The sequence below is a fragment of the Hetaerina americana genome, unplaced genomic scaffold, assembly GCF_022747635.1.
Source record: "Hetaerina americana unplaced genomic scaffold, ioHetAmer1.1.p SCAF_31, whole genome shotgun sequence".
NCBI lineage: Eukaryota > Metazoa > Arthropoda > Insecta > Odonata > Calopterygidae > Hetaerina > Hetaerina americana.
Window position 1 is genome coordinate 1,218,692 of NW_027286886.1, and position 24,557 is coordinate 1,243,248.

At 37.6% G+C, this 24,557-nt stretch overlaps 1 protein-coding gene across 1 annotated transcript in view; it reads left to right on the top strand.

Moving 5' to 3' along the window:
* Positions 1-24,557, top strand: part of LOC139691243 (neprilysin-1-like) — a gene marked incomplete at its 5' end in the record, with an annotated part of 132,659 nt that overhangs the window by 95,812 nt on the left and 12,290 nt on the right. Inside the window, 3 exons of the mRNA XM_071588988.1 lie at positions 15,450-15,592; positions 19,254-19,388; positions 22,395-22,491. Coding sequence (XP_071445089.1) covers positions 15,450-15,592; positions 19,254-19,388; positions 22,395-22,491 — 375 coding nt within the window. The remainder of the gene's footprint in view (positions 1-15,449; positions 15,593-19,253; positions 19,389-22,394; positions 22,492-24,557) is intronic.

The following is a 24,557-nucleotide window of genomic DNA, read 5'->3' on the forward strand; positions in this document are numbered from 1 at the left end:
CCGAAATTTTAGGTGGCCCAACCACCTTCCTCCGTGGACTGAGGAGGAGGAACGAGAGGCGTGGAATTTTAGAGCCCGGAATTACCCAGGGATTAATTTTAGACATTAATCACCCCACCCTCTAGAATATTTCATTCCCCCCTCCTCTCCCAAACCTTTCCATCTCAATTCCACCCATCCAAAACCTTCCCCTCAAATACCTTCCCCCACCCTCCCCTTCCATCCACTTCCCTTCTCTGGTTAGTTGAGGGCAGCACATTGATATATATATATATATATATACATATATATATATATATATATATATATATATAAAACCATAAACCATAAACACAGTAATCAACCCGAAGGTCGGTTTAGTAGGTGATGGTAGAGATCACCCAGTACTAAGCCCTATACGGCGTGTGAAACTCACACATCAGGGTAGGGGGGCCAATTCCTTTCCCTGTGCCGGTTATGGTTTCCCAGGAGGATCTGGTACCCGAAAAATCACTTAGCTTGGGTGGAGCTGCAGGTGCCCAGAGTGCCTAGCCCGGGAATCGAACCCGGGACCCTCCGGTCAGTAGTCCAACGCTCTACCCCCTGGACTACCCCGACCCACACACACATATATATATATATATATATATATATATATATATATATATATATATATATATATATAATATCTGTTATATTTTGTCTTATATATGTATATATACATAGAAATGTGCATACATTTATATAATGTAAATTCATCTATATATATTTTATGTGTACGCGTGTGGCAAGCGTCTCACGAGTTTGCATGTATTTGTATATATATTGTATATATACGAGTATATATGTTGTATAGATGGATATTTGTATTTTTTGTTTATGTATACACACACACATTCAAACACGAGAACCCACTATTTGGCGAACAAATATTCATTCAAATGAAAAAGGATATTGGGAAAACTTTCCATGTGAATATATGTATATATATATATATATATATATATGTATATATATATTCATATATATATATTCATATATATATATATATATCTAATTTTTTAATATGTTACATTACTAACTAGAGGCCCGGGATTCCGGGTTCGATTCGCAGGCAAGCCTCTCTGGGCGCCCTCAGCTTCTCCCAAGTTTCGTAATTTATTGTGTATCGGATCTTCCTGGAAACAATGGCCGGCACAGGGAAGGGAACTGGTCCCCCTACCCTTTTGTGTGAATTTTACACGGCGTCAGGCCTCGTATTATATGAACTCTAGCTTTCTTAAGACGTTGAAATCAGACACATTGACCAGAAGTACTTCAAATACCTTTTTCGTATTTGTATTTTTTTTTAAAACACAGTAATCAACCCGAAGGTCGGTTTGGTAGGTGATGGTAGAGTTCACCCAGTACTAAGCCCGACGGCGTGTGAAATTCACACATCAGGGTAGGGGGGCCAATTCCTTTCCCTGCTGTATTTTTATTATTTTTACTTATTTATTATGTTTACTATTTTAAGAAATTTCGTCATTTTTTCTTATTTTTATTATTTCTATTATTTTTATTAATTTTATTATTTTTATCATTTTCATTATTTTTCTTATTTTTATAATTTTTCTTATTTTTCTTATTTATATTATTTATATTATTTTTATTATTTTTCTTATTTTTTTATTTTTATTATTTTTATTATTTATATTATTTTTATTATTTTTTATTATTGTTTTTTCTACATTGACCTCTTTTAACACTTCATGACTTTCGCTGGCGACGCCACCCAAACACCTGAATATCATATTTAACCGGACCTGGTATTCTTTTAAACCTCCCCCACCACTTTATCCGAAAAGCCAGACGCCATTTCTGCAAAAAATTACCAAAATGGGTGAAAGGAAAGGGTAATTTTCCATCATACAAGGCAAATAATATAATTTATCAGACATCAAAACGTCGGTCACACCATATCTTCTCGTACACCCCACATGACCCCATTCCATAATACAACTTAAATTATGTCTCACCTGTTGAAATTTGGATCAATGGAAGTCCTCTCCCTGTAAAAAAATTAAAAAATCGTCATTAAATCCCTTAAGTCGTCTTAATTAAATATTCTTCCAAAAATATATTGGCGTAATAACTGATGACGCCCAATGTACCTAGCATCATATCCGCTATCAAAATATTCACCGCACTGATCGAACATTATTCACCACCCCATTTCACCACCAACTTCATCAAAGATGCCCACCACTTCATTCGCATGCCTCAACCGTCCCAATCCCAATGCAAATTTACTTATGGTCACGATTGATTTCACATCCCTCTGCACCTCCATACCCCGAATAGATCTACAATGTATCCGCTACTACCCTTCCGCCTTTCGCCACGCAATCCCTCAATCGAATATCTGAAACCCCCCAGATTAGCAATTACGAAAAAATACCTTCTCTTTTCATAACACATTTTTCCTTATGAAAAACACGTCTCCACATTTGCGTTCCACATGGGTCTTTAGCCAACCTCTTCATGGGTCACCTCAAAAACCCTTTCCTCCATAAGCAGTATCTCAAACATGTCATATGGGTCCGTTGCGTTGACGATGCCTTCGTTCTTTCATGCCACTCATTAAATTGAAGTGAAAATCTATCCGGTTTTTACCATATATCTCTATAGTATTTATCTTTATATCTATCTTCACTGCCTATCTTTATCTGTAGCTATCTTTACATACGAGTGGATCCCATAAAGAGGCTGCCCTTCTTAGCTAATTATCCGAGAGTTGCTTTCATGTTAAAATACTTACAATCTGCAAACGGTGAGAGATCTGTAGGTACGGCTTGTATATGTAGTTCGCTAATTTATGCTTTCTATTAATATCCCTTACTTAATCTTCACACCGCCGTTAGCATGGCAGGTGTGAAGATTAAGAAATCCAAGCAAGCATCCCCTCGCCGGACCCTCCCATCGCCTGCCTCCCCGGGTTACTGCCCCTGACTCACTGCTCACCCCTCCCCCTTCCGTTCCAACACTCACGTCCCGTCTCTCTGCCCTTTATCGCCTTTCTACCCCACCCTCACTGAAACCCATTCCTCGTCTACCCATCTCCCGCCGGCCGCGCTTGACCGAAAGCAGACAAATGGGTATTCTTTTTCTGCGTGTGTCACAAGAAAACTCAACAACGCCAAATTGGTCAAATTTTCATTATCAATTTGTATACTTAAATGTTTGCGGTTTAAAAGCTTTCGAAAGATGAATTGCGAGAAGTTGACTTTGTATATAAAGGAATGTGGTGACCTGGGATCAGGGGAGATTTTTTGAGCGTAACGGTGATTAGTAACACTGAAGAGAGTGGGAGTGGATTCCGCATATGAAAAAAGTGGCAAAGGTTAGAAAGAGGCATATGAGTTTTTTCGAAGGAAGTACAATTGGTATTTTGAGGAAAAAAATATGGAGCGAAAAGGGAGCAACATGTACACCTTGGACTGTTGCATGTTGAGGAAAGTGAAGACGGGGGGGCGAGAAGTAGGGGTCTTGTGGATTGTTTTGTCGCGCAAACCTGCGGGACGCTAGAAGGAGATAAAAGGGCTGGCAAAGGAAAATGGGCGGATTCACAACGTTTACAATAGGAGTAAATTCCCTTTAATATCTTTCAAATTTAGTGATATTTTTTGCGAGGAAATAAGTGGTAAAAATGTTGAAACTATCAGGGTTGTACTATAGGACGAAGACTACATCTATACGCCGATAAAAATACACTGTACCCCATCCAATCACAAGAGCTTGAGGGGTTATTTGGGGCGCCGGCAATGTGTACAAAATTAATATATCACATACGAGGTAATCCCAGAAGAACCCGACCCAAAAAAATACAAATATTTTGGAAAAAAATGTATTTATTTTTCAACATAATCTCCTTTCAGCTCTATACACTTTTCCCAGCGATGCTCAATAAGTTCGATACCATTTTTATAATAAGAACTGTCTTGCTCCTCAAAATAGCCATTAACTGCCGGCATCACTTCTTCACGGTTGGAAAATCTTTGACCACCGAGCCTTGTTTTCACGTTTGCGAACAGAAAATAATCTGAGAGGGCTAAATCTGGCGATTAGGGTGCATGAGGTAGCAATTCAAACTTTAATTCAGGAATTTTGGCCATTGCAATAACGGATTTGTGAGCTGGTGCATTGTCTTGATGAAACAACACGTTCTTCTTAGCCAAATGCTCCCGCTTTTGCTTGATATCTTCGCTCAAACGTTGCAATAAGTTCGCATAATACTCGCTCACCGTTGATAGTTTTTCAAGAGAGTCAATGAAAATAATCCCACGCGCATCCCAAAAAACCGACGCCATGACCTTGCTTGCAGATGAAGCGGTCTTCGCCTTCTTTGAAGCTGGTTCTCCCTTTTGAATCCATTGTTTTGACTGTTCATTTGTCTCCGGTGTGAAGTAATGGACCCATGTTTAGCCATGGTTATGAACCGGTGCCAAAATTCTGCTTTGTTGTTGTGGAACTTTGCTAAACACTCAATTGAAACATCTTCACGACACTGTTTTGCTCTAGCGTGAGCAAAACGTGGCATCCATCTTGCACATCGCTTTCTCATGTCCAAATTTTCAGTTAATATGCAATGTACCGCTCTTTTTAAATGCCTAGTATGTCTGCTAGCTCGCGCACTTTCAGTTGACGATCATCCAGTATCACTTTGTGGATTTTCTTCACCGCTTCTGGAGTCGTCACCTCATTTGGTCGACCAATGCGATGCTCGTCTTGACAGCTCGTACGGCCTCGTTTAAACTCAATATTTTACTGTTGTAAACGAAGGAGCAGACTCACTCACAGTAGAATCCAATTCAGCTTTTATATTGGTTCGGTGGAGGCCTTTCAAATAAAGCTATTGAATCACATAACGATGACCAATGTTCTACATTTTCACAAATTCACTGCAAACGTTCACTATTGCTGCCAAACAAATACTTAACTACGTAGCGTGTTTAAACGTGAAACAAATGCTTTATAGATCGCATTGTTACTAATTAGGTGATATTTTTCAAACAATTATCGCCATCTCTAGGCCAGTCCTGGTACTTCTGTGCCTTCCCATGAACACACTTGGAGTAATAATAGCTCTTATAGAAGATCGCTCGTGCGCATGCGTGGGCGTATTTGATTTTGCGTGCATATACGAGTATATTCGATGCATTTGCTTTTGCGTTCAGCAGTTCATGAAATTTTGTACTCATATTAATTTCATATTTTCGGGATCCTGGGTTCATTTACATCTACTTAATAACCCGCAAGCCACCGCAAGTTGTCTCCGTACTTCAAGTGGTTCCCAGCCTAAATCCCCTAAGAGACCTGTCACACTTGTGTTCTGAGCATAACAATTTTTAACGAATCTAGCGGATTTTCTCTGGACTTTATCTAATTCTTTTGGCCAAATTTTCTCCCAAGGATCCCAAATACTTGCGGCATATTCCAAATGAGGTCTAACTAGAGCAAAATACCACATCTCTTTAACTTTTCCATTACATTTCCCCACCACCCGTTTTATGAAGCCGAGTTTTTTTAAAGCTGATCCACGTATTGTCCGGATGTGTGTTCCCCATGAAAGGCGTGGTGTTAGAACACCACCCAAATATTTAGCTTGATTGGCCGTAGTCAATATTGAACCCTCCATTTCGTATTTCATATCCTGTTCGCCGCTTCCTTTGTTCCAAAATTTCAAAACTGCGCATTTATCTATAAGTGTTAATCCCCATTTATTGCACCATTCCGAGATATTGTCTAAGTCTCTATAGAGTAGCTCGCGAACTAATTGGTACCTTATTTCCCTGTATACCACCGTGTCGTCAGCAAATAACCTCAGATTGCTACCAACGTGTGTGCTAAAGTCATTAATGTATTACTGTACTGAGGTTATTTGTTGTATATTAAGAACAGAAGAAGCCCTATTACACTTCCCTGGGGGACGCCCGAAGTTACATCTCTATCCGTTGAGCACAACTCATCTATGACTACTATTTGTTTGCGGTTTGACAAGAAGTCTCTAAGCAGATTAATTATATTCCAATTGATTCCATAGTATTTAATTTTATGTAACAGTTTATTGTGTGGGAATTTGTCGAAGGCTTTCTTGAAATCTAGGAATGCTCCATCGACTTCTGTGTTGTTTTCTCCCGATCTAAGTATATCGTGAATGAAGAGACCAAGTTGTGTTTCGCAACATCTGCTTTTCTTCATCCGTGCTTGTTGTGGATTAGTATTCACCTACTATCAAGAAATCTCATAATGTTAGTTACGGGTTAGATACGGTGGTCGAATATATCAATTTAATTTAGTGCCAGAGTAATTCTCTCTTTTTCGCAAGAAAACTCAGATGTCTCGCAGCTTCTTCAAAGGTTGTCTTTCCTGCTCTCTTCATGAATCACTGGGCTACTACTAGTGTGATTCCTCCAACATACCCGTCACCCTGTCTTTTCCCCTGACAATTTGTAACAGCAACCTGGCAGATTTTCCCCGATAGTTTTCGTATTCCTGAATAATTGTTTTCTTCCAGGGATATGGACAGCGGGGACAAGTGGGGATTTTGGTTTCAAATATGTTACCCATGATTTGACACATCTGAAGAAAAGGAGGTACATGGAGGGGGGGTATGGAGGGGGATATGGATTTCTAAGAGGTCACTTAATCCTCCTACCATACCCCATTCCCTGCATTCCAGTCGCATGACGTCACTTAGATAAAATCTTTCAAGTTCGACAACTTGGCGTCCTTATGCCAGATAGCCTCCGAACCTCCGGGATGCCGGGCGGATGCAGATTAAATTCCAACTACGCTTGTACGCACCAATCTGTTTATCTTGGAAATTGCTGAACCCAGGAATGCAAATTTCATAGAAAATCGATAGTGGTGCCGCATAAAAATAAAAGTGATTGAATAGGTTTTTGTTTTAACGTAACTAAGTCTGCAATGGGGAAAATAGACATTTCTCATATTAAAAACCACAATTGCCTCTTCAAATAATGACCCTAAGGAAGAGTTCACGATAACAACTGGTAAACTGTGGTGTGGATCTTCCCGCCGGGATGGCATTGGTGTCGGTGGCAGAAATTGCTGCACGGGGGTAACTACGTACTTGAGCGATCGACTTTCCTAACCTACGTACAGACTCATCAGTCAGGCGACTAAATAACTCAAATTTAGGGAGGATACCGTCATGAAGGGTGCCAAAACTCGTAAGGCGACGAGAGGGCGCAAATTTAGGCACTTAGTATTTCGGCCCTTGGATTTAGAATACAAGAAGTGTATCCTAAATACACCACATTACGAGCCTATGATTCCAAGTGCACGAAGAGTGGCGATCAGCAGAATAATAATCGCCATGGTGGGAATGTGTTATACTTTTCGGTCACAATAAATTTAGTTTTTTTAAACTAAACTTAATATATTTCTTTTTCACGGAGCGCTGAAAAACGGAGGGCTTTAGAAACGCGAGTAGGGGAGGCTGAACTTTTCTCAGGCAAGAGGAATTTGGTGTCTTCCGCATGAATGTAGATTTAATTCTTGTGACACTTAATTTGATCAAGTTATTGAATACGGTTATTTGAAATGTAGTGGTAAGTACATATTCCTTGGTTTGGTGCTTCATTTCATGTCAAAGACTATCGTCTTAGTAAGTTATTTTGTTGACTTCTATTCGCATATTTTTCCGGGTTAACACTAAAGTTGCATCCATATCTTGTCTTAGTTTAGTAACTAAACATTACGAGAAATAACCTTGGCTTAATTTTTTGTTTGGAGAATGCATACATTTAGCATTGTCTTTGGTAAAGATAAAAGTGTCTACATTCATGAAACAGGTCTTTTGCCTTTGTAGTAATAACAGGTCTTTTGCCGAACCTTAGCGCATTTCACTTATCGAAAAAAACCTAAAAATTAACCAGACCAACAAAAAATACAAGTGCTGGCGGAAACTAATTCTATGATAAAAAGTAAATTCTTACTAAGCTAAAATTAAAAAAATAGGAAACTTTTAGCTGCAAGATTACGCCTAAATATGAAAGAACTTCACAAGACATCCCTCCGATCATGCAGGACTCCCGTTAACCGATCTGGGGTCCACTACACGGCGAAAGCGGCGAGTAAGGTAGCGGATAGGATACTCGAACACTGTAGGCCTTTTTTAGGATAGAGGGCAGGTCACTTAGTGGGTCGGTAACATCTGGGGCTAGCGCGTATAATATTATTAATAAAAATATAAAAGTCGCCGACAATACTGGCATTGATTTAGAAAGACATGTGACACGCAATTCCCCACAAAGGCGTCCTAAATTAGTCAGTCACAAATACGGACGTTATTCAAAATAAAAATAATTCAACTATACTTGTTATAAATTGCAGAAGCCTCAAAAACAAATCAGCGGATCTCGAACACATAATCCAAACTCATTCCGCTGATATAGTATTAGGCACAGAGATTTGGCTGTGTAATGACATAAACGACCAAGAAATTTTCCCAATAGATTTCAAAGTTTACTGACACTATAAGGATACAAGACCCGGAGGAGGGATTTTCGTGGCAGTTAAAAGTCATTTTGAAAGCAGGTAAGTTTCATTTGAAAATAATAACATAGCAAGTGTTTGGTGCACCTTACTACGGACAAATCAACCCAACATAAATTTAGGCGCTTTCTACAGACCTCCAGACTCAGATTTGAAAACACTTCATATCCTCAACGATCAAATCTACAATTTTACACGTAAATATAATAACAGTATCAACATAATTGGTGGCGACTTTAACCTACCTGGTATTGATTGGGACAACAATATCGTTAAATCTGGGACCCGCGATCGCGAATCTTGCAATTCCTTGATAACATTGGTTCAAAGAAACTCCCTCCGTCAAGCAGCACGCATGCCCACCCGTGGAAAGAACATATTGGACCTATTTCTTTCAAACACGCCTGAACGCATTATTAGTGTATCAACTGACGAGAGCTTGAGTGACCGTAAAGCAGTTAATATCCACTTGGATATAGAAATAAAAAAGATTGTTAAACCAAAAAGAAAAATGTATAATTACCATAAAGCAGACTTTGAAACTTTTGCCAATCAATTGAACTCTTCACTACCCGAGTTCAAAACCCGCTTAAGTCATGCCAACGTGGAAGAAACTTGGACAGAATTATGCAAAAAGGCATCATAGATTTCATCCCTATAAAATACGTTAAAGCAAATCGCGACCCCAGGTGGTACAATAAAGACGTTAGAAAAGCCCTTCGAAAGCAGAGAATGCTACACTCTAGGGTAAAGAGGGCAGGCGTAAACACATCATCCCCTGAGAATAGGCAATAATGGGACACATATAGATCCTCTAAAATTGAAACCAAAACACAATTACGTAGCGCCTTACTGGACTTTAAACGCAAAGTACTTTGCGAGCACTTGGACACTGACCCCAAAGCTTTCTGGTCATATGTTAGGGAAGTAAATGGGAGTAAACAAACCGTGGCTTGCTTAAGGGATTGTAGCAATATAATTCATACAGACAGTGAGGGTAAAGCTAACATCCTAAATTCATTCTTCCAAAGCGTTTTCACGAACGATGTTGCCACCGCATATCTCCAAGAAACAATACATACTCAACCCATGGAAAAAATAACAGCTGACCAACAAGGAATCCTAAAATTGCTTAATGAGATTAACCCCGGGTTCCGAAAATATACCAGCTAGGGTGATAAAACATTTAGCTCCTAACATTGCCCCGTACCTTGAATTCATATTTAACAAATCTCTCACAGAGTGCAAAGTACCTAACATTTGGAAAACCGCGCAAATAACGCATATTTTTAAAAGTGGTGACAGGGAGGACCCCAGTAATTACAGACCTATATCTCTCACTTCTATCTGTTGCAAAATCTTAGAGCACATAACTGTCGGGGATCGAGATGGTGCGGGGGCTAACGTACTGGCTTCCCACCCTGAGGGCGCGGGTTCAAATCCCGGCGGTGTTGAATATTTTTCAGAGGTATCTCGATCCCTACTTGAGGTGCTTTGTGGAGGGCACTTTGAGTGAGTACGCCGTCCGTCGGATGGGACGTTAAACTGTGGACCCCTTGGCGCCTTTCGTAAAGAGTAGGCTAATGCCGACGCCGGGTTTCTCTCCACCCTTCATCCTTTCCTATCCATCCCCTATGGCGCAAATGACCTTAGCTGTCGGTCGCCTCCCCTCAAAACTACTACTACTACTACTACATAACTGTCAGTTCAATAATGAGACACCTTGATAACATTAAGTTTTTAAGTGACAATCAACACGGATTCAGGAAAACCAGCTCCTGGGAAACCCAATTAGGATTATTTACACATGATTTACTTTTACCGGGTGAGAGAGGTTGGCAAGTGGATGCGATCTTTTTAGATTTTCAAAAGGCATTTTATAAGGTTCCCCATGGTAAACTCATTCATAAATTAAAGGTCGCGGGTATAAACAAGGGCGCCATAAATTGGGTTAAAGATTTTCTTTCAGAGCGGAAACATAGGGTAGTCCTTGGTGGCGCTAGTTCCGACGGCGTTCGAGTCACGTCGGGTGTACCTCAGGGAAGTGTAATCGGGCCGTTGCTTTTCTTGAGTTTTGTTAACGATTTGAACCGCGAAGTGAAAAGTAAAATTAGGATGTTCGCGGATGACACGGTGATCTATCGGGAGATATCTGGGGATGAGGATCGCTTTATTCTAGCGCAGGATTTAGATTGCATTACTAAATGGTGTTCTAACTGGGGGTTGACACTAAATTATAATAAATGTTCGGTGGTAAATTTCTTTAAATGATCAACGGAATTTGCTTACAAATTAGCTGGAGTTGACCTAGCAGTAGTTAATACGGTAAAATACTTAGGTGTTACATTCACAAAAGACTTAACTTGGGGGACTCACATATGTAAAGTCTGCGGTCAAGCATATAAAAAATTGGGATTTATTAGACGCATTGTCGGCACAAGTGACTCGTAGGTCAAGGAGCGTTGTTACCACGCTCTTTTAAGGCCTCATTTAGAATACGCATGCAGCGTGTGGGATCCAGGTGAAAAAGGCCTCATTCGGGAAATTGAGAAGGTTCAACGCCGGGCAGCCCGTTTTGTAAAAAATTCTTACGATAAAACGCAAAGCGTCACCGAAATGCTCATGGAGTTGGGGTGGGAATCATTGGCTGAGAGACGATTCAATGCAAGATTGAAATTATTAAATAAATTCAGATCCGCATGTTTCAGCACCGAGGTCTCGCAAATTATTCGTACTCCTACATACATTGGTCGCTTCGATCATACATATAAAATTCGGGAAATAGATGCCAGAACTAGCCGCCTCAAGGACTCCTTCCCACGGACAATACGGGATAGCAACTGCATGGTTATAGATAGCAAAAATTCCACTTGCCACCCTCAGTGTCTAAAAAATAATTAGTTCTATTTAAATGCATGCTCTTCCACTAACCTTACGTGTTTTGCTATAATAACCCATTCTTTCCGAATGACTTCATTGATGTTCTGTTCATCTGTTTTTAAGTTTCCCTTTCAATCCCTCGTCCCTCTCCGCGGGGGCAAATTCCTGCTACCTGCAACGTTGGGTCGCATTCCCTGCCATTTAGAGACTATTTGGGGGTAGAGTGTTTCGTGGTGCATTTTCATGTGGTGTTTCAATTTCTTGCTTGTTGTGTCCTGGCTTCCGTGTTGTAGGATGGCTTTCGTGCTTCATCCTGGGGTGCAATTTTTAGTTATTTTGCGGTATATGTGTTTGCATGAGTGTTGGATGAAGGGGTTGTTGCATGAGTGTTTGCGCTGCTGTGGGTGTAATTTTCCACGTTGTTGTTTTGCATGTGGTATTGTTCCTTTTTACGGTTGGTGACCTAACACCCCCCGCCACACGCCCTTACGGCGGCTTGCGGGGTATTATGTAGATGTATGTACATGTAGATGACATAAAGTACGCATTAAAAAAATTAATGAAAAGGATTAATGACCGAAGAACTACTCTGGAGTAAAATACCATTTGATGAGATAAAAGGATTAAAATGAATGTTACGAAACACTATCCGAAGTAGTAAATAAAAGAGAAATCTAAAAAAACTGATAACCTATTAAGAGTATATTTAGTTCGTTAAAAAATGTTCAACACGAAACTAGCCCCAAAAGTCGCTTGATTTACCAAATTAAAAGAGAGAAATGGAACATTTTTATAAAAAAACTACAAAATGAATTGTACAATGGAGTTCAGAATTCCGCGAAAACCATATCGTGATTTTCGCATTTAAACAATCTTCGCACAAGTTATCTCAAATGTCAAAATATTTACATTCGTTCTTTGTCTATAAATTCCTTATTCTTGGCTACATAGATGGTAGTACTACTGCGTAGGATGTCCAAACTCAAGCTGCCTTTTCACTAGGAGCCTTACATTTAGGCTCTTAATGCCCAACCAGTTTGGATGGAGCTTTAATCTCTCATCCTTCCAATCTCACTCTTCCTATTCTGTTCCTCTTTCCTTGCGTTCCGTTCTATTCTTCGATACAGCTGATTCATTATACGGAAATTAAGCGGGAAAGGACATCGGAAATGTGTAGGTTGGCCAATAGGCATTGTTCACGGATAAATGGCAGGGTAGATATAAGAAGGAAGAAAGAGGAATTGTCTTTATTACATTACTTTGCCGTTATGTACCTATTGGCCATGCAAACACTCCAAAGTATCCTCATGCATACTCAACGAGCTTGCTGATCTATCGGCCTTTTTTGGGTGTAGTTTTTCACACGAAGAGATATCATAAATGCAAATATAAAACACACACTTTAAGCACCATTTATAAAGTGAGTGCATAAAAATTTTCGCATTATCCGTTTAAATACGTATAACAATCCTAAATGTTCAATCTGCCGTAGCCTCTTTATTTTTTCTTGCTATATTATAAGAAGAGGTATTCGGGATAAATTGTGCCTACTAGCAGGGGAAGAGATGTTGTCGTCAGGTAGTCACTATGGAAAGGCTCAAAAGATAGAGGAAATTCCAGAGAATTCTTCACCCGTTTCTCTTCATTTAAAATGGCTCTCAGTCTTCCAGCAAAACTTGGGGGAGCCTTTGTTTGCCGAGTCGCATCGAACGTGGGAATATACGTAATATCGTCAACACCATTTCCTATCCTGAAAGCCAAAGCTTTCCACTTGTACCTCGTCAGCAATTCCCGCCATTATTGCCATGATGAACGTATTCTGTTCACCAGGTACACAAGTGCGCGAACGTTGTCTACACAATATAGCGAATGATTTCGACGATAATGTACGTTGGTGGGGCTTGTCTAAGAATGTCATCAAATACATATTTTTATATTTCCGTGCTAAAATAAAAACAACTTGTGGCCGTTAATGGAGACACTTCGAAGAATGTAATGGGCTAAAACCTTAATCGAAATAGACTTAGAAGTTTTAGCAATCATCGATTTTTTTATTTGGCCGAGAAATATTGACATTCTCCACTCAGAGCCACACGTGGCCATCTACAAGCGATCAAAGCCGAGATGTCTCCAGGCAAGTTTTATAATCACTTGTAATATTGCTTTCTTCCGAAATAAATCAAACACTATAAAAATGACCTACCTTCGCATTGATAAAATTGGTTTTAATACGGCAAATAGTATAATATTATTGAGGCACTGATCCTATGCTTCATCTTTTTGGAATGATGGTACCAAAACACTACATGCCGAACCAGAGCTTTCATCAAACTAGAAAAAGAAGTTGAATTTGCCACAAGGAGTTTCTAACATGTATTACAATAATTCTCTAGGTACTTGCATTATTTCAGGAAAAGTTTTTCATCCACAATGAAACCGTCACTAATTCTTTCCTAGACGGATTCTTTCCATAAATCCTTAAAGGCTACTACACCATGTCTGGAGCAATTGTAAACACAATTCCTTTTCCAACATTTCGCTTTAAATTGGAACGATAGCCCAGATTGTCACTTCTGTCACCCTTTTATATTGATCTTTTTTGAGAACTTATTAAAGAAAAAACAAGCAAGAAATGAATAATTTTCCAACTGCATTTCGCTAAAGAGAACACTGTTCGTAATGACCTAGACTAACGAATTTGATCCGAAAAATTTAATTGTTGGAGTACCAAATGTGGTCCTCAATCTCTGAAAACTTTAGTTGTTCTTTATTGAGCCTTTGCTAGCCAAAGAAATATGAGTATTAAAGCAACAAGTTTAATGCAGACTTTGTCTTCCACGCAAGAAACCCCTTGCTCTTGGAGCGTGTCATCCTTTTGCCCGAATGAAATAATTTACCCATTTATTGCAAATCCATTTCAGGAACATCCATTATGATAACTAGTTCGAGGTTGTCAACGATATCTTGCATGCATGTATTCGGCTACGTCATCTCTCAATGTCTTTGACGAGAACTTAGAATCTACACAGGAATAATCTATGTACCTATTTCTTCGTGTGACAATTAGCACTTAAGTAAAATGCCTGATGTGAGCCTTAGACTCGGATATGATTTTGGTATTGACGTAGTAATGGACAACCATGAAACGCATATCTCCCGCCAAAATATGCCCCACATAGTTATTGCAATGCAGCAGTCGGCGCCCGGAGTATTGGTAGGAATATTGGGTAAATACTAAATGTAATGTTTTGAGATTCTGGATCATTTTACTCTGATATTCAAAGGAACATGCTCTGAATGTGGATAGGATGTTACATTTCAAAGTTTGAAGAGAATTCGCTACATGTTTAATTGAATCGATGCTTTCCATTTTAGTATGCATTGTGCGTGATAATTTTAGCTTGTATCGACACATTGACCAAGCTTTTTAGCTAAAAGGTTAATGAAATAATGTGTCAAAATAATGAAAATTGCAACAGAAAATAAGAAACAGATTGGCAGAACGCAACTCATAACACACAAATTCAGCTTGGAATAACTCAAAATTATCTTTTCGAAGTAAAAAATCAATTAGCAATCTCCAGTCGGCTACTTATGGAATTAAACCACGAATCAATAATTCTTCGTGGTTTAATGTTAAATTTCCCAGTCAATGTGCATATTTTGAATATTTGAAGCGCTCACCAAAGGAGAGCACTCCAAAAAAATCCAAAGCATTTATTTTTTACCTCTATACTTAGAGAAGGGAAGGAAAATACCTTGTTCTTCAGTAGACTGCGGCCTGTAAGTGGTGAATTTTCAACTTTTGGTTGCCCGTCACTTAAAAAATTGGTTACAAAAAGGTCTTATTTCATAGGTATTAAATGAATAGTAGTTTTTATTGCACCAGGAAAAATTACCATAAACTTAGTAAGCGACATGCAAGACAGGAAAGAAGATTTGGAGGAAATAAAATCCTTTGAGTGTGTGTACCCATGTCTATGGTTGTTGAATGGGGAGTTATTTAAATGTATGTATCAACATTTCAGCTGGATTGGCTTGGAATGCTTAATCACACCTTGTACAAGCTGGAGGTTGAACTTCCTGTACCATTACCAGATATGACTATCAGCTTCCGCTGTCGAGGATTTCTTCCTGAACTGGCTCGTCTTCTAGAATCAGCTGATCAAAGGTTATCCCTCTTCATTTATACTTATTGTTAAAAAAGATGGTTTTCTTATGAACTTTGCAAAAAAAAATTTCTTAGCATGTGCAACATTAAAATTGAAAATTAAACTATTTAAATCAAAAGAAATAGAAACTAGAAATCTTATACTTGACTTCCTTACTTATGGATTTATTCATGATTTAATTTACATATTATTTTTAAAGACACATTCCCTAATTGCTCTACAAAATATATTCCCGATACATTTTCTAAGCATCCAATTCGGCTCTGGCCGTTATAGGAGGAAACAGGTTTTTATATGCTTTCGAATTTTCACTACAGTGGAGCCTCGCTTAGCGAATGTAATTTGTTCCAGAATCTTACTTGTAATGCGAAACAAATTTTTCCTTATGCATCAATCTAAAATATGAAAATGCGTTCCATGCCGAAAAAAGGCGCTAAAAATTATGTATTAGGTTTATTCAAAGATGGGGTATATATATGGGGTAATTCTCTATTGTTCGTTTAAAATCTTACTATTCGTGCCATTTTCTCTTTCTAGCACCTCTACATTTTAAAAACAAATTACAATGGTTTAGCTTTTTAACAATACGTGCTGCTATTCACTTGAAAATAGCTCTGTGATCTTACAAAACTATAATGTCATAAGGATTGCTAGAATACGGACAAAAATTGAATTTTCTATTGCTAAAAAATTCGAATAAATCACAAGGAATGAAATATGAGAGATCCTTTGTTTCCCAATCGTAATCCCTTGTTTTTTGAACTAATTTGATTCATTATAATGGAATCCGTCTACAACACATTCATATTTTCCATTCATTTCGGTTTTTCGTGTTCCAGCAAACATCCATTAGCACAGATTTTCGAGAGTTTATTGGGTTTTGTTTAGGATCCGGTTTAAACTTCATATTTTTTTATCGCAGAATAAACCACCCAAGGATGCGAACTCTGTTAAAAAAACAAATCCTATTTAGCTGGCTCTTCTGGACTTACCACTCCATTGAAGCGTGGAGGAGATTTTAAATGGTAAACAAGTAGAATTCTGATTTTCAAATCGCTGCTTGCATTGGCACAAAAAAGCAGTGTGAAACAGTCTTTCATCGGCTGGTGGCCCGGCAATGCATTCTCCTCCGCTTTTATGTAGGTTCGCTTCGGCATGCTTTTCTTCCAAAAGTGATCCAATTACTTATTTTACAAATACTTACAATGTCAATCCGTCACATTTAAAAACCTTTTGCGGCAGGTAAACTTCAGAATCTACGCGTTTCTTGAAGTTGCCGATGGCGTTCTCTGCTATCTTTTGCGCCGGAGTCTACTGCATCACCGTGTCTCACAACGCTGTGGATGCCGGTTCTCCATTTGAGTCTCTCGAACCACCAACGGCTTTCCTCAAATACTTCTTCTTCGGCACTTGATAATCCTAGAGTATTCTTAACGAGGTCGGCGAAAATCACTTTCGCCTCCTCACAAATGACATTCTCGTTACTAGTGTCGCGTTGCAATTAGTTTTCGTTTATCCATATGAAAAGAAATCATTCAACATCGTTGAAAAGACATAACCGTTGCATAAATAAAAATACTCCGCTAGCAGAAAGAGTGGTAAGCACAAACTGAACCAGCAGATACGCAACCAATCCAGGACTTCCCCTATTCTCGTTACCCGTTATGCGAAACATCACTCGTTAAACGATTCATCTGTAGCACGTTATGCGAATAACTCGTTATTCGAGACGATCGTTAAGCGCTGCTCCACTGTACTCCCTTTTTTCTCTATTACTTTCTCTATTTATTTTATTCACCCACTGTTCGACTTATCCTCTCAAAAGCTACTGAAACTGATCCTTATAATTACTATTATTAATAATAACCTCAATGATTTTATTCAAGAATCTTTCAACTAAGTATGTATCCCACTTTAAGTATGTATCCCACTTTAGATTCTCTCTGGAAAAAAGTGGATAATGAAAAATTTTGGAACCTTCTTGTTCCTTCAATTTAAATTAACACTTTAAGAGTCAAAACATATTGACTTATAGTATCATTTACCTATTTCATGACGCATGTTCACTTTAGTTTCAAGTTTATACTACATGTCACCCTTACAATTCTAGATGTTCTAAGACTTTAGATTGAGGAAAATTTGCTGTAGAATGGAAATGGAATAAACAAATATTCATTGCTAAAATCAAGAGAACTTGCACTGTGGGAAACAGTATAAGGGGAGAAAAAATCTTTAGTATTCGAGAGAATTCTGTCACTAGTGGGGTTCTCGCCACAGCAGGCAGCAAAATGTCACGCTCAGCATAGCGTGTATAATTTACTTTTTTTAGCGTAAACCTAATTTATTTTACAGATAAAGGGTCTTACTAGGTATATTTGGCATACAAAGTTTATCAGTTAAATCTAGAGGACTGTGAATAACAGTTTACAATCCATTTGTAGTAAAATCTTGATTTAGCGCCAGCATGGGTTTTCTGAATTCTTAATTAATATGACGTAATTTTCGCAGTAAATTACATCTCCTATGCTGGCTAGTGTAACTTAATTTGATGACTTATTAATGTAAAATAAATTTAAGCATGATGTTTATGATCGATCCATATAATTGGCAATAATTAAAATACCAACTCTGTCCAAATTGGGATGTCATTTTGAAAATTTTATTGATAGCATTTTTATCTTTTAAGAAAGAAGTTTAAGAGAATTTTAATAATTTAAAAGTAATTCGCCAGTAATTGCTAATTCTCTTTTTTATTGACTGGACAATAATTTCAGCCAAACCTTCCAGATTTGTTTCTGTGGGTGATTGAAAGTAAATAGATGATTGCAACACTAGTTAATAATAAACGACATGTAGAACAACAAATTATGAACTAATAAAACCAATTTAATGTTACTCGTTTTGAGTGCACAGGTAAATGCATACAAAGAAAGACTACTTTATTATTAATTAGAACAGGCGTTTCAGGCGTGATATGGTGGAATATCATGATTAATTAAACATTGGCAATTTTCCAGAAAATAAAATTTATTAATGCGACCGGTTTCAATGTAACTACATCATCGTCAGGTAAATATGATGTAGTTACATTGAAACCGGTCGCATTAATAAATTTTATTTTGCGGAAAATTGCAAATTTTTAACTACTTTATTAGTTAAACTTTCTTATATTTAAAAAAATATTCTTTGAATTTTGGTGATTTACATATTTAAACCTAGAGTGAATAGTTCAGATTTTGAAAATAAATAAATTATGATGATTCATTAAAGAGAGAAGGTAGAAGAAGTTAACTCTTAATAACACTATACCTTAGAAATGCTCTATTTTCTGCAAACAAATTATTCCTGTGTGGAATTTTTGAAATTTTGTTGAAAAATGACATCATAAGATAATAAAAGGAAAATAATTTTAATATTTAAAAACAATGTTCAAATACATTCACAGTATTGACCAGCACTTTTCAGAATATCGTCATTTTGAAGTTATTTTTACCTATCTTGTTTTTCAGTAAATTATGTGGTTTATCTATATAATTACGATAAAAAAAAGCAAATTTTAAATACCGACTATTGATGAAAAATTAGTATGATATATTCTTTGCCTCTCTCCTGTTTTTGCTACAAACATTTTGACTCTAAAGATCTTAACTTCTACTTCAGAACAGTTTCCAACTACCTCATATGGCGGTTCATCTTCAAATATATGCCATATCTGGGGAATAAATTCCTTCAAATATGGATGGAATTCAGGAAGGATGTCCCTGACATGAATGAAGATAAGCTTTATCTTTCACGGTTAGTTCTGAAAGCATGTTGATTTATATCAATTATTGTCTAATTCAGGTGCATCTTTGATGTCTTTATACTTGCATAAAATGTTCAAGTAGTTGTAATTTTCTAAGAATAATTAAGGTTTTTCCATTTCAAAAAACACTCAGTGACTTTAAAATTATGCTATTAATTTGGAACCAATTTAAAGGCATAGAATATCCAAGAATGGCATTTGGAAAAATTGCTTTTTGTGTAATCTATTTCTTATTTTATGTTCACAAATGCTTGTGATGGGCTTGTAAATTAACTCATTTTTTGAGAAATGGGCCCACTGGACTCACTTCACGTGCATACTACAAAATATGTCATGAATATTTGTTAAAAGGTCAGCCAACAGGCAATTAAATTATTTAGAACTACGACCAATCAATTTAAGTGCATTTGTGGTATTTCGTCCACAGGCGATGTCACTTCTAATTTTCCAATGTGTTCAATGCTTGTGAAAAACTTTGCTGAGTCAAGCATACGTTTTTAGAAAATACAATTGCAAAATAAAGTAGAGTTGATCCATAAATTTTTCAAAATTAATTGATATAATTTTCCCTGCGTTATCCTTGGTTAGCTATTTTGTGAATTGTTGGTTTAAAACTCGAGTAAATATAATTTGATATGTCATTTGATGTGCTGCTGCGAGACGTATACGCATTGGGTTAATGGGGATGCTGCCATACTGCTAGTACATCATACCTCTCACGATAAACTTATGAGTCTTCGGGTACTCAACCGTAATTAGTATGTTAATGTCGTTCAACACCTTACTTTCTTCCTTTTTAGATTCGTTAATACCTTACTTTCTATTTAGCGTGCAAATCTGCTTTCAAGCACAAAAACTTACCGTTGCATAAAAATTTAAAGTTAAAGCAAATCATTAGTATTTAAAGACAGAAGATTGTCATAAGGTGTTTCATTTAAACTTGAAGTCGTGAATTGCACTTCATATGACAGAAACAGGGCAGCTGGAAGGCGTTTTTGCACGGCTGTGAAGATGATAAGAAAATGGAGGGAACAGTAGAATGGTTTACTAAATACAGATGAGAGTAAAAAAATGTACGTTCATGTGCTCCTAATGTCCAAAGCTTGAGGGCCATGTTAAGAGCTGGATAATAAGTCACAGGAAGAACGGGATTACCGTTCAGGCAAAAATGATTTTAATATAAGGGAGAAAATTAGCGATAGGTATGTTTACTGCCGATTTGTCTGGGGCAGCATTATGTTGCGAGAGATTCATGAAGATAAAATTGTCGGTGCATTCGTAAAAAAACTACAACAAAGCAAAAACTGCCATTTAAATGCGGAGAAAAGTTATAGAATTCCACAAATACGTCATCAACGTAATAAAAATTTTAAAGGCTGCTGGTGAGGAGAAGACGTGCTGTATGGTAATTCTTGCGTGTTTCGCAGATGATTCATAACTCCCTCCTTTGTTAATATTCGAACAAAAAATGCTGTTTAACTGTGAATATCCGCATAGAGTTTATATTAATGATCATCTGAGAGTATGGATGAATGGAGAAGTTATGAGGCAGTAGCTGTGGTCCCGGATGGTCCAAGCGTCCGGGTCGTCTTCTGTTGAAATTGTCTTTGTTAGTGCACGATACATTTAAGGATCAAAAACGAAATCAGTATAAAGACTTGCCACCGAACAAAATACACATCTTTCTGTGACTCCTGGTGCATTAGAATTTCAATTACGGCCTCTGAATGTCTCATTGAATAAACCGTTCAAGGGATGCATGCAAGAGTGGGTAAAGTAGATTAAGGCACCAACTGATGACGCCTGTGTGACGTGATTATGTCGTCACCCAGACGGGAAGAATGATACGGCTGTTGATTTATAGTGCATATGAGTGAATGAAAACGTTCTGGCAGAAAGTTAAAATGGAGACTGTCATTAAGTTTTTTCAAAAAATGTGGAATTAGCAATGCGCTCGATGGAAGTGAAGATGACATTGTGTATGAGAAAATTGACAACTCCTGTAAAGGTAACTACGTATTAGATTCTAGCAGAAGTGATGACGAATTTCTGGGATTCTACAATGGATAAAATTTTATTTAGCGACTATATTTTTAATGTAATTTTTTCAATTTCTTCCAATGAGGTGTTGACATACCAATAAAATTTAAAAGTTATGTTTCATAAACAAAGAATGTACATAAAACCTCACCATTCAGAGAAAATTGCTTGCTGACTTTTATCCTATTTCTTTCTCACACACAGGACATATGTCACATGAACTGGTTTTCAATGGGTCATATTTTTCCATTTTTATGGTGAACATCAGGCAAGTTATCTGCCAGCTTGTTAATATGAACTGAGTGAAATATTTCTCTTTCGTTTTTCTGGAGGCAGTAGTTTTTGGAATCATCGATGGATATTCCGCATCTGTTGGCTAAATTTTATAACACGGTTATATATTTGATTAATAAAATATCCACTTTTCAAAGTAGTTTTTCATTGCCATGCTTTTGAAAAATTTGAAATAAAATTAAAACATTTAGTGCCAAAAAAATCTAGAAATCTTGCCAGAGGTTCATGTGAGTACAGAAAGCTTTATGGAACAAAAAAACCTTCCATTATTTGAAGTGGTATGTACACTTTTTTCTATATTATTGATTTTTATCTACATTATCGAACCTTTGGTTCCTTGGTAAAAAACATTGATAAAACATGAAATTAACACGTTAATCCAAAATAAATATTGTCCCACAAATCTCTTCCTTATATAAACCCATATTTTTACTGGAATTTTCGGGGATATACATCCAAAGTTTCAACATAGTTATGGAAGATTATATAAATGCAATTTACCATCACCTGGACTATTTCCTTGAAGAGGTTTTAAAATGATAATTGGTACCATATTGGTATTTGTATTTTATTTAAGACACGTTAAGCAATCGTAATGACTGCTAACAAGAGTAAAATTAATATATATTTAAATTTAATGAAATATTTTGTTTGTTTTAAAGGTGGAAGCAGTGTGCGAATATTGTGAATGAAGGCCTTGGATTAGCTGTTGGAAGCCTTTACATTAAAAGCCCCTATAGCCAAGATGTGGAAGAAAGAGTAAGACATAGTACTACTCGGAATTATTGTACTAATATACACTTAATGCGTAATTTCATATCGGTATCAGTGGATGCACAAATGGGTAGATTAGTATGATTACTTATTTTGCATAGCCTAATATACATTTGTTGTATTATTAGCTTTTTGACACTAAGGAGAAGATAGTAATCCAAAGTGACATTTTCTCAAAACAACAGTACAGCAATTTATTATATACGGTATCAAGGTCAGTGTTGTTGCCACAGAGGGTGAAAGAGTTTCCTCTGTCCAATCTCATCAGTCTGACCCCACACATATTTCAAAGAACTCCTTATTTTTGAAAGCACATTATTTTCAACAAAATATTTGTCCTCAAAAGTCACATTTACTTAATTAAATAAAACTATAATTTTATTCCATAAAAAATAAACAGAAAAAAAATCCATGAAATTGTCTCATTGAGTGTGAGTCCAAACCAGGCCAAGTGGAAATCTAGCATTAATTGAAGATTAACATTTACTTAACGGATGCAAAAAGATTAGTTTATACAGGAACTACATGGCATAGATCTGTAAGCGTAGACCTAAAAAGAGCATATGCCATAAATGAGGATAGCATAAATCCAGGCATGTTTTAGGTCGAGATAAAAAGGGAATTGAAATCAAAAAAGGCTTCGAGGAGAGTAAGCACTCTCATAGAATGACGTAAGGTTTAGCAAACCTACATATATGCCTTGCGGATCCAAGTACAACTTACTAAAATTCTTCGATATGGCACAATTTTGTGTTGACTTACCGATTCCAACGCCTCTGCCAGTCGGGGTACCCTTCATGGGAGGCATCTAAGGAAACCTCGCACAGGCACATCGCCACGACATCTTTGAAGTTATCCAACGTTCCAAATTGGTTGCTTTTTAAGCTTTTTTATTCTTAGGAGCAGAAAGCAATCCAGTTGTGCCACATCGGGTCTGTAGGTCACTTTCACAGCGGTCCAAGAGATAACGCGAGATTGTCACACGAACAGCCTTCCAATCTTCCGACCGGACCTTGGCGACAATCTTGTAACGCACCTTTCTCATGGTTAAATCTTCTGTAAGAATGCCATGCACCGTGGTTTTCGGAAAACCGCACTCTTTTCCTAACTTTCTGATACTCAAGCGTCGATCGGAATTGCGCACTTTTTGCACATTTTCGTCTTAAGTGTATCGTTGACGGACGTGCAGGGCATTCCTCTTCGTCAATCTCCTCTCTATCTACCCTGAACATCTTGTGGCTGGGGGAAAACTATTACTTGGGACATTACTTTATCTGCCGAACCAGTTTTTCCGAGCTAAACACACAATTTTTCGCATATCGTTTCTTCATGAAGTGGCATCGTGAATTCGTGACGCGACCGTCGAACAGGATTCCATTCTGCTAGTGATCCGCACACTGTTACGGCCTGCAGACAACTAGGGTAAAGGTAGGTCTACCAAGGTAGTGGGAGGTCTTGGGAAAGCAACGCGACTCGTGCTAGTCGTCTGCAGGCCGTAACAGTGTGCGGATCACTAGCAGAATGGAATCCTGTTCGACGGTATATATATATATATATATATATCCCTCTGCCTACGCGGACTTCTGGAGAGGGGCGATTGTGCGACAAAGGTAGTGGAGGTCTTGGGAAAGCAACGCGATATATATATATATATATAAATATATATATATATATATATATATATATATATATATATATATAAATGATATTGTGTTACCTAAAACTGTTGCACAAGTTTCGATGAATGCGCTGGCGCATTATCGTGCTGAAGGAGCCAGTCGCCGCTCACCCGCGTCATTCCCATGTTCTCGGAATTATCGAAACACAAGTTCTCGGAATTCCAAGATCATTATCTAGTTCTCGCACACACAAACGGCGACCTTATTTAATCACAAGTCGCATGTACTCGATATATTCCGTTATATTGTGGTCGAAGTTCGACCAGAACGCGGGTCATCATCAACAGACGTGCGACCATCTTTGAACTACCAGTACCACTCTTTTATCTGTATTTTGCTCATGCACTTGTTCCCAAAGACCTTCTGTATCAT